Source organism: Lynx rufus, unplaced genomic scaffold (assembly GCF_022079265.1).
Source record: "Lynx rufus isolate CCGP_SWC_20201006 ecotype Redwood Valley unplaced genomic scaffold, mLynRuf1.p SCAF_1, whole genome shotgun sequence".
Taxonomy (NCBI): domain Eukaryota; kingdom Metazoa; phylum Chordata; class Mammalia; order Carnivora; family Felidae; genus Lynx; species Lynx rufus.
In genome coordinates this window covers 35,958,596-35,973,841 of record NW_025814823.1, presented here as the reverse complement: position 1 = coordinate 35,973,841, position 15,246 = coordinate 35,958,596, and the positions used below count along the sequence as shown (strand labels likewise).

At 34.9% G+C, this 15,246-nt stretch overlaps 1 protein-coding gene across 1 annotated transcript in view; it reads left to right on the top strand.

Moving 5' to 3' along the window:
• The window catches only part of DIAPH3 (diaphanous related formin 3), a 505,118-nt gene that overhangs the window by 299,640 nt on the left and 190,232 nt on the right, over nt 1–15,246 (top strand). The window contains exons 22-23 of the mRNA XM_047080525.1: nt 2,581–2,705; nt 10,411–10,575. Coding sequence (XP_046936481.1) covers nt 2,581–2,705; nt 10,411–10,575 — 290 coding nt within the window. The remainder of the gene's footprint in view (nt 1–2,580; nt 2,706–10,410; nt 10,576–15,246) is intronic.

The window sequence follows — 15,246 nt, the reverse complement described above, 5'->3', positions numbered from 1 at the left end:
TATAAGAAAGTCATTATGTGAAAACTACATCCGTGTACTTAAACGTAGTTACTGACAGGTAGTAGTTGTAAAAATAAAGTATTTTCTGTATAGCAAAACAGTTAAAAATCAAGTCTAGAATTTAATTGCCTTAGTTCAAATTGTGACCTCACTACTTTTATTTGTTTGACTTTTCCTCACCTCTGATTTAGTCATCTATAAAATGTGATCTGTAAAATGGGATAATAACAATATCTATTTCATGATTATCTTCTGAGGATTTTAAAAATCAATGGAAAACACTTCAGAAAGGACCTCAGGACACTTAATAAATTTTAGCCATTGCTACTGTCCTAACACATTAGGACTATGACTAATATTATGCTGCTAATATGCTTTTTTTTTAATCTGATTTATAGCGGAAAGTGATTATACAGTTTATAAACTGTTCTGAGCACATATTTACTCAAAATGATTTTATGTGTTTTTGAACTTGTATTTATTTAATGAGAAGTTTCACAGCTTAAGGATGTATAAAAATGACTGAACCACCTGTAAGATTTCTTGAGAAGTGATAGGGGAAATGCTAATGAAATGTTAGAAGAGAGATCAAATAGACTAGGAAAGCAAAAGGAATCTCTTCTTGTAGTTCAGATAGAGAACTTTGAAAGAAGCAAAAAAAAAAAAAAAAATTGGAAATGAGAAGAGTAAATGAAACACCCTAGGCCTAATTAAATAGATGTCTTGGTTGTGAATAATTGACAAACAGACATAAAATTAAAAGAGCATAGCCTAGGAACCATGTGTTACCATTATGAGTAATGTACAGCAAAGATTTGGGTATTTGAGTTAAATAGAAAGAATTAATTAATACACTAAGTGCTGTCATGACAGAAATATTTTATGTACTCTTGTGCGTTATTGTCTTATATTTAAGACTGACAGAGAGGGGAAACATGAGTGGCAAAAAACTAATGAGAAAATATGCATCAGTATAACTTCACAATGGCTTCACTACAGTGGGAGCCAAAGGTTAACATATTGTTGCTCTTTGGGCACAAACATTACATGTGGCTCTCTGAAGAATTCATTCACTGGAAAACATTGTATCAGAAAATTAGCCCGCTAATTGATTTTGCAACAAAATACATTAAGGTTTTATTAACAGCTATTAATATAACAGAATATTAGAATATTATATTAAAAGCTATGAATAGAATAACAAATGTTATTTTATATACAGCTAGTTTAAAAAACAAAACTCCATATTCTTATGCAATATGATTTTTCATGCTTCCCTTCCATTCCATTTTATTGAACTAAGACTATAACCATATATATTTATTTATATGTATATTTGTATATAGAGATTTATAAATATTTTTTAACTCAGTCCCATTTGTTGGGCATTCAGGTTACTTTCAAAGATATGCCCATTCTTACAGGTGAAACCTGACTTATATCCATTCCTCAGGATTAATTGGAAGCCTAAAAATGGCTGTATGCCTAGAATTATTATATGTATTTTTAAGCATCATTTCATATACTTCACACTGATGGGAAGTAAAAGGAAGTTTTAACCAAAATTCATCTGAACCCAAACATTTGGTTTGGGTCGCTATATCTTTATATATTGTTAATTCTTGATGTCATCTAAAATTATGCATAGATTTTAGGTAATGCTGGGGGTGCCTGGGTGGCTCAGTCAGTTAAGGGTCTGACTTTGGCTCTGGTCATGATCTCACAGTTCGTGAGTTTGAGCCCCACGTCGAGCTCTGTGCTGACAGCTCAGAGCCTGGAGCCTGCTTCAGATTCTGTGTCTCCCTCTGTCTCTGCCCCTCCCCTGGTCGTACTCTGTCTCTCTTTCTATCAAAAATAAACAGACTTAAAAAAAAAAAAAAGATTTCAGGTAATGATTCTTAAACGTCTTACTGGGCGACCAATACATTTTGATAGTGCCTTGGTCCCTGATCTACCGTTAGTTCCTTCATGTGCACTGTGAGAGCAACTTTAAGTCGAAGAAGAGAAATTGTCATTAGATAATAAACACAGATTGTGCTCAGGGTACCAATAAAGAAGATGTGATATTTGTTCCATGTGTTGCTCAAGTAGCTTCTGATACCTTTTCATTCCTATTGTAGATGAGCTTGGGCAATAGAGCATCCTTGTCCCTGTCTTTTCCATGCACTGATTGTTTCCTCTCAAGAGATCATGATTTTGAAAAATGTGAAAACTGCATTGAAATTGGTTTATGTTTAAAAGTCTTTTTTGCCTCTTTTTCTGCATAGATGGATTCTTTTGTAGCGTTTGTTGAGGTCAAGGGCTCTAATTTTCAACAAAACTTACTTATTAAATGTAGTTTGTTCATGTGAGCGTTTCCTAAATTCCATCTTCTTTTTAAAAAAAATATGAAATTTCCTTTATATTTGCCTTTAAATATCAAAAGCTTTTTAAAAAGTGAAATTTAGTTTACCTCTAGTATAGTGAATTTTCTTTCTTTATTATCGGAAGGTTTTTCACAAATATTTTGTTTCTAGAGTGTTTTACCTTTTATATATTATAATTTTGTCCTTTCAAGTCATTTAATATACTCTCTTTTAGTCTCTGTAGAAACGCTGGAAAAGAATTTGAAGCAGATGGGAAGGCAGCTTCAACAGCTTGAGAAAGATTTGGAAACCTTTCCCCCTCCTGAGGACTTGCATGATAAGTTTCTGACAAAGATGTCCATATCCTTCTGATATCTAAATAACTCACTAGTCAACTAGAGTTACAATTTATTTAATGATGTAGGTATATTTGCATAACCAGTGCTTATCCTACAGTGCCAGATAACAGTTTTAGCCTTTGCCTTCTTGCAAGGAAATTTATCAATGTGTTTGCCTATCATGAATGATACAGAAACGTACTTTGCTTTCTATTCTTTTTTTTGTTTCACTTTGTATCCATTTGGACATTTTCTCTCCTCTTTTCCCTTCCATTTGCCCTGTTTCCTTGTAATGTTCGTGAGAAATTGAAAGGACATGAAAACTCAGTTTGAGGAAGTTTGATATCTACTATCGGGATGTGATTTAGATACTTTTGAAATGTTTCAGGAAGGATATGCAGATTTTATAAACTGGTATGACTTGTCAGCTTAATTTCAAGGGTTGGTATAAAGAATGATCTCATTCCAGAAACTTTAGTATTAAAGATATTTAGATTCCAGATTTAGTTCCAAAATCAAAATGGAATTTGCCATGATCACTACTCATGCAGGTCTTCTCCAAACACAAATTAGTATCAGTGTATGTGCATATACATATGTGCGTGTGTATGTGTGTATTATGTATATACATAAATGAGACTTGTGTCCTGCTTAATTTAAAGGTTTCTTTTGAATTCGATTATCTTTGGTTTCACTAACTTTGTGGCTTATTCTCTAATGAGTAATTGAAGTAATAAACTTTTTTTTTTAATTTCCTGAAATGAATGTTGAGTTGCTTTGCAAACCATTCTATGAGATTAGAGACTGATATCTTTTGTGTTACAATAAAGTATTACTACAGTGCATTATTAAAATCCCATATGGACCTCAGAATTTTATATGAAAGGATAACCCACTTCCAATGAGCTCTTATAAATAGACACTCCTCATTTCTTAAACTGAGATAGTTGAAATAAAATAACTGCTTTTCCTCTTTCTGTGCCTTCTCCCCTGAGATTTAGCAAATCACAAAATTATTATTTGGTTTGTCATAGATTTTATTGTATATGCTTTCAGTTTAATTGTGAATTAGTTCAATTTTAGCTTTGTTCACTGTCTCTTTTGGGAAATATCATAAAAATGCACTCCAGCAACAATCAATTCAGGCTAATGTGTTTGTTTCCTTTCATATCTTTCCTACTCATCCAGTTTCTTCTTTTATTAGGCAGTGTGCCATTATCGCTACATTTGAGAAGGGTTGTTTTTTTTTTAAACCAAAGGTGAAATCTGTATTTACCCATCAAAAAATACTCTTGCAGCACCTTCTCATTTGGCAAAGTATGCTTTTTAAAACAAATTTGTTATTGCAGAGTTACATTAATTTCATCATTCTTAGCCTTTTTTCCCTCCATCATTTTATCATGTTAAAATATTCATATGTGACAGTTTATTTTAATCATTAAGCACTGTTAATTGAAGTACTTTTATCGTTCCCTATAGAGAGAACGCATTTTAGCAAAGGGTTTGCCTGCATACAGTTTCTGGTAATACACTTTGAGCATACTAATTATGAGGCTCCGGTTTCTAGAACCTATAAACTAAGATAAATTCCTGAGCTTAGAGGGAAGGTGGTAGAATCCTGCTCAGCAGACGATCTCAGGACCTATCCATACTTGTATTCATATGACACAAGAAGCTGAATGATGTCGGCTTCTGGAAAGGTATGCAGCTCATAAAAAGCAACCAGCAGGAAATCAGAAACAGGAAGGATGATGCTTTGTTGGAAACAATTTTTCATTCTGAGTACAATTATACTCCATGGACAAGAAAGCTACTACATCCTGTCGCTAAATATCACAACCTAGAAGCCTCTAATGAACTGATTAGCATTCATGTATCTCTTGGAAGTCAGATATACGAACAGTTGGTGCACTTTGCTATTGACAAAGCTTATAATCATAAATATTCTTTGCTGAGATTAGATTGCACTGGTTTGCTTTTCATCTTGGTTAGACATACTAGTTTCGAAGTAATTAAATTCATTCATTGCAAAGCTTTGTTTACTTTAATTAGGACTGACAACAAGTCACATTTTGAATATTAAATGGATTTATATAGATCTTATTAAAGTGGCAAATTGTGAGCTTCTTAATCAGATCTTACAAAATGAAAGGATTCAGAAACAAAAATGCACAATGAATAAAAATGTATTTAACTAAAGTTTGGGCTATTAACACTCTAACTTTGTTTATGTTTTAAGTTTTTGTGCTTATTAGTTGAAACATGTCAAATTGTTGGGTTCGCCAACCAATTCTAAAAGAATATGTGTATTATCTAAGTTGTTAGGGATGCATTTATGCAAGTAGATATTTAAACAGTCATGATTTAGTAGCTTAAATAATCTGTTAATTGAATTGTTTTAAATTATAATGATATAATTTTGTTATGTGAAATTTCCCTGTTAGCATTCAATTATAGTATATTGTAATTTTATTTTTTTAGTGCACTCTCTTTACTTTCATATACTGAGTATAAAAATATGAATTTAGCATATCCTTTAAAATGCATGTACAGTTATTTCATATATATCACATTGCCCTTTTTGTAATATTTATATTTCTTTATAATTGCTAAACTTGGGTCAGAAATACAACTGGAGTTAACCATTTCCACTGTAAATATTTGCTTGAAAAATGTGTGACAGGAATTTGAGGCAGGATCACCAACATTGTTATATGCAAACTATTACATGTGAAGTACACATACTAAGCTCTTATATGTGAGAAAATCAGGAAAATGCTAGGATTTGTGTCATGCAGTACCTGTTCATTTCTTTTCATCTTTAGATTCTGTAATATTTCATATGTCAAGGAAAATAACAAATAGATCCTAGACCATTGCCCTTGAAGTTCTCCCTGCACAAGGATTTATTTACCTTTTCTTCTCTTCCTACCCCACCTCCTGAGTTTCTTAGAAAAAAATTGTTTTGCCAGACATTCATTTTTTTTTTTTTTTTACTTTTTACCACTTATGTTGCAGTTTCCTTGCCTTTTCCCATGTTATAGTCTTTAAATTTGTTCATTGCAGTCCTACTCAATTTTCACACTTTCTTTTTTGTTGTTCTAGCATATATCAATGCTTTAGGTGCTTTTGAAAGTATTATGTAGAGGCGAAACTGTCCTAATAAGTTCCTTGAAGGGCTTAGGTCTTTTATCTGTATTCCATGCTGCATAAGACACAGCATTTTTAGATAAAGGAATTCAGTACATTTTTATTTAATTGAACAGTGGTTAGAGAGTAAAACAGAGGAACGGGATCTGGGAAATGTAAACTCATGTAACACCTGTCTATTTGCAAGAGTGGGAGTTTGGGTAATTGGGTGGTTTGTCGTGGCAGATTTTTCTGTTGACTTACTCTTCTCTCTCTTCTCTCTTTCTTCCTTCCTTGTCTTCCATTTAACTTGTTCTGAAGGGACTTGTAAAACTCAGGTTAAAATATCCTGGTCCTCATCCAAAGTGACGATGATCTTTTCCTTCCCTGAGGTCTTATTGCACTTATAGAGGGTGCTGCACAGCTTGGTGCTCACAGCTCCTTTCACAGTGATGACTCCCTGTCTGAGGCGATGTCCCCTTAGCCAGGACTTCCCTGTCTAATATCACAGACCTTTATCTTCATGATCATACTTATCACTATCTGAACATCTCATTCATTTACTTCTTTATTCTGTCACTACACTCTCGAATGTATGTTTCATGAAAGCAGGGATTTTGCCTACCTCGTTAACCAGTGTTTCCTCTCTTGCCCAGAAAAGTGGAATGCAGTGGAGCTTAGGGAATACTTACTGACTAGCTGGTTGGCTGCCTGGCTGGATCCCGAGTACTTAAGAAGATCTATAAAAGGTATCAGGCATGTAGGACTGATTGGAGCTGGTCCTTGTAAGATGTGTTGATGGAAGTAATAGATATCCTTGTTGGGGGAAGCAATAACGAGGGCAGGATGTAAGAATAAATGTAGTACGTATTTGTGCTGGGTGGTTTCACCATCTCATAATGAGAGACTAGCCCATCAATAGAGATGTAGAGTGCCTCATCAATGTCATCATTTATTCTATCCTATCAGACAATCATTTTAAAGTGAGAATTAATTTGACTATTTCCAAAATTGTTTCTGTTCAATCACAATTTTACCATTCTCGTGGGTAATTCCAGTTATTCAAAGCTCCATTGCATTTCCCTTGGGAGCAAATTGTTTTCTAGATAACAACGATAAGAAAATTAACTTATAAAGCTCTCTAGCTGTCAGAACAAGACCATGTCATCTCCATGGTTTTGACTCTTGGTTTTCTTTCCCATCACATCTTTTTTATGTTTACATAGAATTGTAGTACTTTTATTAAGAATATAGTATTAATATTATTTCTGATGTTTCATAAACTTGTGATTACTACTTGAAAATCTTAAAAAGTGTTACTGGGTAATACTTACAGCTTTGTTTTAACCTGTTTACCAAACTGATTCTTGAGAAAGGGAGTATTCACAGGTGTCAGGATAAAATTACTCATATTTGTGAAGTGCCTCTTATTAAAACGCAAAGCCTTACTATGCAGTCAGTGAGGGGAAAGACAAGGAGTAGCTTTAGGACCGTACAATTAGAAACGCCCACTAAAGTAGCCTACTTAACATGTTGTCCAGTAAAACTACTTTTCAGGGACTCTGTTAACTCTTAGCATTACATCCAAATTGTATGTGTGTGAATGCATAGAGATGGACTTTTTTGAAAAGAAGTTCTGTGGCTTTCATCACACTTTTGAGAAAGGCTGTTACCTTCCCACTGATGGAAATTTGATGACTCACTAGGGGCAGATGAGTAATTGACACGAATGTAGTGGCAGACAAGTACTGAGAAGGTGGAACACAGCATCCACAGAAGGGGCTGACAGTCCAAGGTGGCCATCCTCTAGAAATGTGGCAAGAGCAAAGTGCTATCAAGGAATTGGTCTAGAAGGGAAAACTCCCCTCCGTTCCAGCTGAGTACAATGGATTGCAAATGCTATGTGTTCAGTGGAACGAACTTCTTACTGTAGAGATTAGAAAATAAGGCTTTGTGGAAGAGGAATAATTGAAGGAAACTTTGAATGATAGGTTTGGGCGAGCAAAGGCAGAAAACAGTTTCTCTTTTAGACAAGAGTTAAGGATGTATAAATAATCCATATGGAGATAGTCTGTCTCTGGGACATAAATAATTTTAGGTGAAAGTTTATAGATTGAATAGATAAACCAATGTTGATTTCTGACCTTACTATATAAATGAAGGACTGATTATTTCACATTACAAATGAATCACCATATGGTCCATTTAATATTAGTTTCTGAATGTGTTTCAAACGTGATTTTTTAATTTACATACATTTGCTTTATAATATTTCATGAATATGGATATTTCATAAGACAAAGTGTATGGAAATCTGTCAAGTGTGACTGTATTATAATTTCCTGTGATTTTGTGATTTGAGTAATTACAGAAAATCTTTTGTTTATGCAAGCATTAAAAAATGATACTACATATAAATTCATCAGCCACTGCTGCTATTATGATCCAGATTCTAGAAAATATAAGGAGGCATTTTGCTACTCAGATGAATATAAACTGGACTACAGAAAGGTCTATAGATTTTCTTAAGGTTATTTTAAAAAAGTATCAACCCTTCCATTAGAATCCAGACTCCTATATTTAGTATACTCTTTTTTCCCCCTAAAATGCTAAATATAAAAGTAAGCAGGGCATAGTCTGGGGGTTGCAGAGAGGGAGAAATAACCAGCATAGAAGGGCAGTAAGTAATCTGTGGACTGACCCCAGACATGGGTACAAGTGAGCCGTGATGGACTGGAATGCCTTTTTTTGGGGAGGTTGGGCTCTAATTATTAGAAAATTTCCATGCCCCCCTGGATTTCACCATCCATCTAACAGCAATGCTGCCTCTTTCTTTCTCAGTCTTCCTTTCTCAAAATGAAAGGCCGAGATCGGTTTCCTTATTTTATCTTCCATTGGGGAATACTCTGACCAGAGGAACCGTTATCTTTCAAAATTGTGGAAAATCTTTTTTTTTTTTTTTTTGGTTATAAAAATTCCTTTTTTGGTTTTCTTTTCTTGGCACGAATCTAGTTATTCTTATTACTGACTTTAAAAAAATATATGTATACTGGGGCGCCTGGGTGGCTCAGTTGGTTGAGTGTCCGACTCTTGATTTCGGCTCAGCTCATGATCCCATACTTTGTGGGATCAAGCCCTGCATCAGGCTCTGTGCAGACAGTGCAGAGCCTGGTTGGGATTTTTTTCCCTCCCTCTCTCTGCCTCTCCCCCCAAAAACAGATAACTAAACAAATATTTAAAAATTTAAAAATATACTAACATCTTTATTTTTTTGCATTAGTCAGGGACAATAAAATGGCTTGGATAAGCTTAATTCTGTATATTCCATTTCTTTAAATGTCCCAGTTTAAAGGAGCCATAGACGATTATGAATGATGCTCTAACAGAGTCATCTTTTCAGAATGAAGTATGGTATATCTAACTGCATTAGCAATTTGTCACACCACAAAGGAAATTCTATGGTTTGTTTAGAAAATGTTTTCTAATGCCACTGCAACATTCACACTGTTAGTCTTCTGAAAATCAGTGTGTTTTGAACTGTGTTGTCATAAATGAGAAGAGAATATTTATGTGTATGTGCCAGATCATAATTTTAGATGATGCAATGCATAAAATAAATCACTTCCCAGTTTTCCAAAGGAGAATTTAAAACATGAAGTTCTGTAATATTTGAAGTTTTTTTTTTTAATTTTTTTAACGTTTATTTATTTTTGAGACAGAGAGAGACAGAGCATGAACGGGGGAGGGTCACAGAGAGAGGGAGACACAGAATCTGAAACAGGCTCCAGTCTCTGAGCTGTCAACACAGAGCCCGACGTGGGGCTCGAACCCACGGATCGTGAGATCATGACCTGAGCCGAAGTCGGATGCTCAACCGACCGAGCCACCCAGGCGCCCCTAATATTTGAAGTTTTTAATGTAACTCTTAATTTATTTTTTGATGGACTTTAGAACCACATATATAACCCAAAATGCAATAAAAATAAAAGGGATTTACATGTACTACAAAATGCTATTCATTTTTCTAAGAATTTTGAATTATTAACTTGTTTAATCCTCACAGCAGCCCTGTGAAATGGATGATATTCTTATTCCCATTTTACAGATGAGGAAGTCCTAGCCCAGAGAGATTAAGGCATGTGGCCACAGGCAACCACCAAGTGCGGGAGCTGGAAATTGACATCGGGCATCCAGTTTAACTGCTGTGTTCAGCACCCATGTGGTTGATTTCAATATCATTGAAATTACTCAATATCAGACACTGAGCTATAATTTAAATCATATTGAATGATGTGAATAACGTACATACATACACTGGAAGTATAATTTCCATGGACTCAATTGTCAAAAAGAAATATAAAAAAACTAAATATTTAACTTTTCTGATAATTTGGCCAGAGTTAATTAGAGATGGGTGTTAAGATTTTACTGTCGTACAGGATAGATTGAGTTTTGAGAACAATGACCTGTTAGAGGTAATTTTGGAATTTCGGAGATGTGTAATAGTGACTAATAATTCAAACATTGGATTCACAGGGTATTTTTTTTTTCCTAAAACATTACTTTGTAAATTTCAGAATCCCTTAACTCTAAGATACAGCTTTGTTATCAGTGCAAAAGAACAATACGGGAAACTTTTAAAGTTACACGAAAACATGGAAACGTTATACCAGAGTGTGATGGGATACTACGCCATTGATGTGAAGAAGGTGTCTGTGGAAGACTTTTTTAATGACTTGAATAACTTCAGAACCACATTCATGGTATGTTAAAATGTTTAATTTTTTTTTTAAGAAAGTATTTGTGTCTATACATCTCATCAGTTTTTACTTTCGTTACTTTATTCCAGTATTGCTGTCGGTAATAAAGCCTACCTTTCCCCATGTTGAAAGTTAGCTTTAAAAATTTCAGATTTTAAATCTATTGAAAAATATGTGGTTTGTTCTCTTTTTGGCCTTCCCAATGTTAAGCTGTAATCAGAAATTTTGATTGAAAATATGACAAATTCTGAAGTTTCTCATAAAGACTCCCCTCCTGGCTGATTACAGAGCACTTTTGTAATACGTTTTTGGCTATGAATTTGTTTCTTTATACTTGAGATCAACTTGTATTTTGTGGTATAATTTTACCAAATTCCGTGAAGCTCTTATGAAGCTTCTTATTTTCCTTTTCTTTTCTTAATGCATTGTACAATAAGCTACCTGTGATTTGCCTTTGAATGGATTTTAGATTCCTAGGGTTTCCTTTAGATACTTTAATAGGGAGGTCAGGTCTTTGATGTGGAATCCTTTCATTTAGGCATTAAAAAGATCTTTTGAAAAGTATTAGCTGATTAGATGAGGAAAAAAACCACACACATATTAAAGTGAGAAAGCATTGTTGCCTCCCTGGGGAAAATGGTGATACAATTCTGCAACAAAAAATTATGTTATTCTTAATAGATGGGTAAGTCATTTCTCTGTTTCAGCAAATGTTTGTGGGGATTAAAAAGTTTCGAAGGGTAAAGGAAAAAAGAAAACGCTTAAGCTTAAAGAAGTTGTTCTTTTTACTCTAAGGAAAACTTTATTGCTGAATTTATTGGACTTTGTTAAGATGAGATAGTCTTTTGATAAAAACTCAGTATTTCAGGAGCACCTGGGTGGCTCAGTCGGTTAAACGTCTGACTTTGGCTCAGGTCCTGATCTCATGGTTCGTGAGTTTGAGCCCTATGCTGAGAACTCAGAGCCTGGAGCCTGCTTCATATTCTGTGTCTCCCTCTCTCTCTGCCCCTCCCCTGCTCAGGCTCTGTCTTTCTCTCTCAAAAATAAACAAACATTAAAAAAAATGTTTTTAAAACCTCAGTATTTATTTTTTTAATATGAAATTTATTCTCAAATTGGTTTCCATACAACACCCAGTGCTCATCCCAACAGGTGCCCTCCTCAGTACCCATTACCCGCCCTCCCTCCATCCCACCCCCCATCGACCCTCAGTTCTCAGTTTTTAAGAGTCTCTTATGGTTTGGCTCTCTCCCTCTCTCTTTTTTTTTTTTTTTCCCCTTCCCCTCCCCCATGGTCTTCTGTTAAGTTTCTCAGGATCCACATGAAAGTGAAAACATATGGTATCTGTCTTTCTCTGTATGATTTATTTCACTTAGTATTATGCTCTCCAGTTCCATGCACATTGCTACAAAAGGCCATATTTCATTCTTTCTCATTGCCAAGTAGTATTCCATTGTGTATATAAACCACAGTTTCTTTATCCATTCATCAGTTGATGGACATTTAAAGCCTCAGTATTTCAAAGGAACACTAGTCTATGGTACATATACATTTGCTCATAGCTTTAGTTTGTTCCTTCCACAAATTCAAAATGATTCTTTAGTTTTTCACTATCACAAGTAGAAGAACTGGATTTGATTGACAAATATATTTATTGTGTGCCTATATATGTGATAAATTGTACAATATGGTATTTTAACTTTAAAATATTTTATGCCTTAATGTAAGTCGCAAAGGCTCTGCAGTCTGGGAGAGATGGGTTTGGATTCCACACTAGTTATATGACCATGAACTGATATAACCTTCCTGAGTTTCAGTTTCCATATCTGTAAATGGAAATATTAATTCCTTTCTCATAAAAGTGTTTATTAAGCTAGCTAATATATACTAAGTATTTATCACAGTTCCTTGCACATGGTAGTCGTTTAATAAATTAGTATGCAGTGAAGGGTTAACTCAGTAGGCTTGAGGTGTTTCAAACCTGGAACCAGTCCTCCACTGGTTCCTGGGAGATAACCCGTTAGCTCTTGGAATACCCTGTCTCATAGGGATATTTGTCTGCTTGGGGCCTTGGACCAAACTAGATGGTTTTTGCTAGAAATGTGATTTGCAGTGAGTACCTGTTTTTTTTCACCTGAAGCCCTGGGCTATACTGTTTGGTTTGTCCTCTATAGGAGGCTAGAGGCTGAGTAGCTAAGGTGGTCCATATGGAAGGTCCAGGCATACATGTTTTTTTCCAATAAAAACTCTTGACATCAAGGAATGAGAGAGCTTTCCTAGTAGGCAATACTTCATATGTCATAATGGAACTCCTCTGGGAGAAGCCTATGGTGATTTTAATCTGTGTCCTTTCACTGTAATAAACTGTAACCATGAGTACAATAGCTTTTCTGAGTTCTAAGTCCTTCCAACAAATGATCAAATGTGAGGGTGGTCTTGGGGACTCCTGACACAATTATGTTATAAAGGTATAAAATAGATATACGAAGTAATAATACCCATCATATATTGAGTATTCCATGAACCAGACATTCTTCCAGATGCCTTATGTATATTATCTCAGTCAGTCTTCATAATAATTCTCCACCTTTCACTGTTACCTTCTCTCTGAGGCAAACGAAGAAACCGAGGTACAGAGATGGAACATATCTGGCTCAATGTGTTTTAGCTATAAAATGGTGGAACTAGAATTTGTACCCATACAGCCTTCCTCCAAGAGCCTGTGTAATTAAATGCTGTGCGGTGCTCCCTCCCTTGTTTATAGCTTGTGTTCCATTTTACAAATAAGAACACTGGCACTGAAAGGGTTTAAAAAATGAAATCTAGGCCATACTGTTTTTAAGCATTCAGATTGACATTTGAATCAAGTCTAATTCAAAATCTTCCTAAGATCTAGTAGGATTAGAGGGCTTTGGGTGTTGTGGGGATAACTTGGCATTAGTGTTACTAATGGTGGAAGAGTGAGGAAGTGTTTGATTGGAGAAGGGTCCAAAAAAAGGAGGGTAATAATAGAGTGACAGCTGTACTTTGTGTGTATTTCAGAGTTCACATGGGTCCTAGAAGTAATTGTTGTCATATATACATATGCACACTGTCCTAAACTAACCTCCTTAGAGCTAAATATAAAAAATATATTTCATTTAAATGAGTAATTTGGAGAGGAAATAATCTTTAGGGTAAAAATAAACATAAAGGAGACTATAGAAGCAAAGTGGCTATACTAAGGTGATACAATTTGGCACACAAATTTTATTCTTTCTTCCTTTCTTTCTGGTAAATATAGTTATACTGCTTGAATTTTAGACAGTGCATTTTTAAAAAATCACATATCAATATTGGCAAAAATTTTTGACAAATGTTTTATTTTCTCAAATCCCTGATCCCTTACATTGCTATTTAATTCCTCACCATTCAACTTTGAAAATCCTACTAACTTCACTGAATCAGTGTGAAAATATTAACAACAGATGTGGAACTTTAATGGGTTGAAGGTCTGTTCTGGAAAGGTCTATTTATACAATAGGCAAAAAATATATAGCTAGATTTTCTTTTTAAGAAAATACTGGTAAGATACGTTTATATTGTGACTTCATCCACTGGTATTTAGGAATACTCCTGGTCGTGAATGAGCAAATTTTACCATTAAAGTGAAGTTCTGTTTTGTATTATATGCAAGGAGTTGGAACCACTGTCTTCATTCCATAGCTGTCCCCCTCCCTCACTATGACAGTTTTCCATGGAATGTTTTCTCTCAAGTTTCGACCGTCCTACTTATGTATGGTTCATATGTATGGAGCAGTCTGTCCATACTTTGCCTGGCTAAATTACTATACTCACCCTTCTGATCTCTGCTCAGACTTCGCTTCATCTTATAAAATCTGTGTCTATCTTGCATACGTTTGTTTCTCTAACGTAATTCATGGCATGTAACAAATAGCCAAATTTGTTGAGGGATAGATGTTCTCATCTACAATGGGTGCCAGGCTTTAGTAGCTAATACATATAGTGCCAGTCAAGTGCCAAGTTCTCCACTTACTCATTTAACCCTAACAATAACCAGGTGTGGTAGGCATACTGTTACTATTCCCGTTTTACAGATGGGGAAACTGAGGTTTAGAGAGATTGTGACTTGTCCATTGTTGACATAGCCAGCAATTGACGGAGCTGAGGGGCTAACCCAGGGAGTCTTGCACCAGCCTATGCCATATATGGCTAAACTATACTAATTCCTATTAATATAGTTTAAATTACATTTAAAAGAACTGTTAGGACTAATGTGAAAACTAACCCCTCCCCAAAATAAAAAAAAAATGTGATCACTTTTATTTTTAATAGTAATTTAGTTTATGAGTAATTTATCCCAAAATGTTCGTATTTTAGGATTGCCCCAGAAGTTACTCTTAAGCAATTAAAGTCCGGCTCATTTTTATTCAGAGCCGATTACTATACCTTTTACCAACTCATGTCATTTCTTATCAGTGTTACCAGGATCTCATCAGTAATTGGTTTAGATACAGCTGTTTTGGTTCTTGTTTTTTTTCCCACCCTTTCTGAGAGCCCTAATACAATAGCTAAAGAAGGAAAATCTGTTCCAGACTGCTGCTTCAAGCCATGTAGACCAAGGGGAAAAAGTTCTAAGATCATGGAGCTTCCTCTGTGGGGTAACTGCTCATT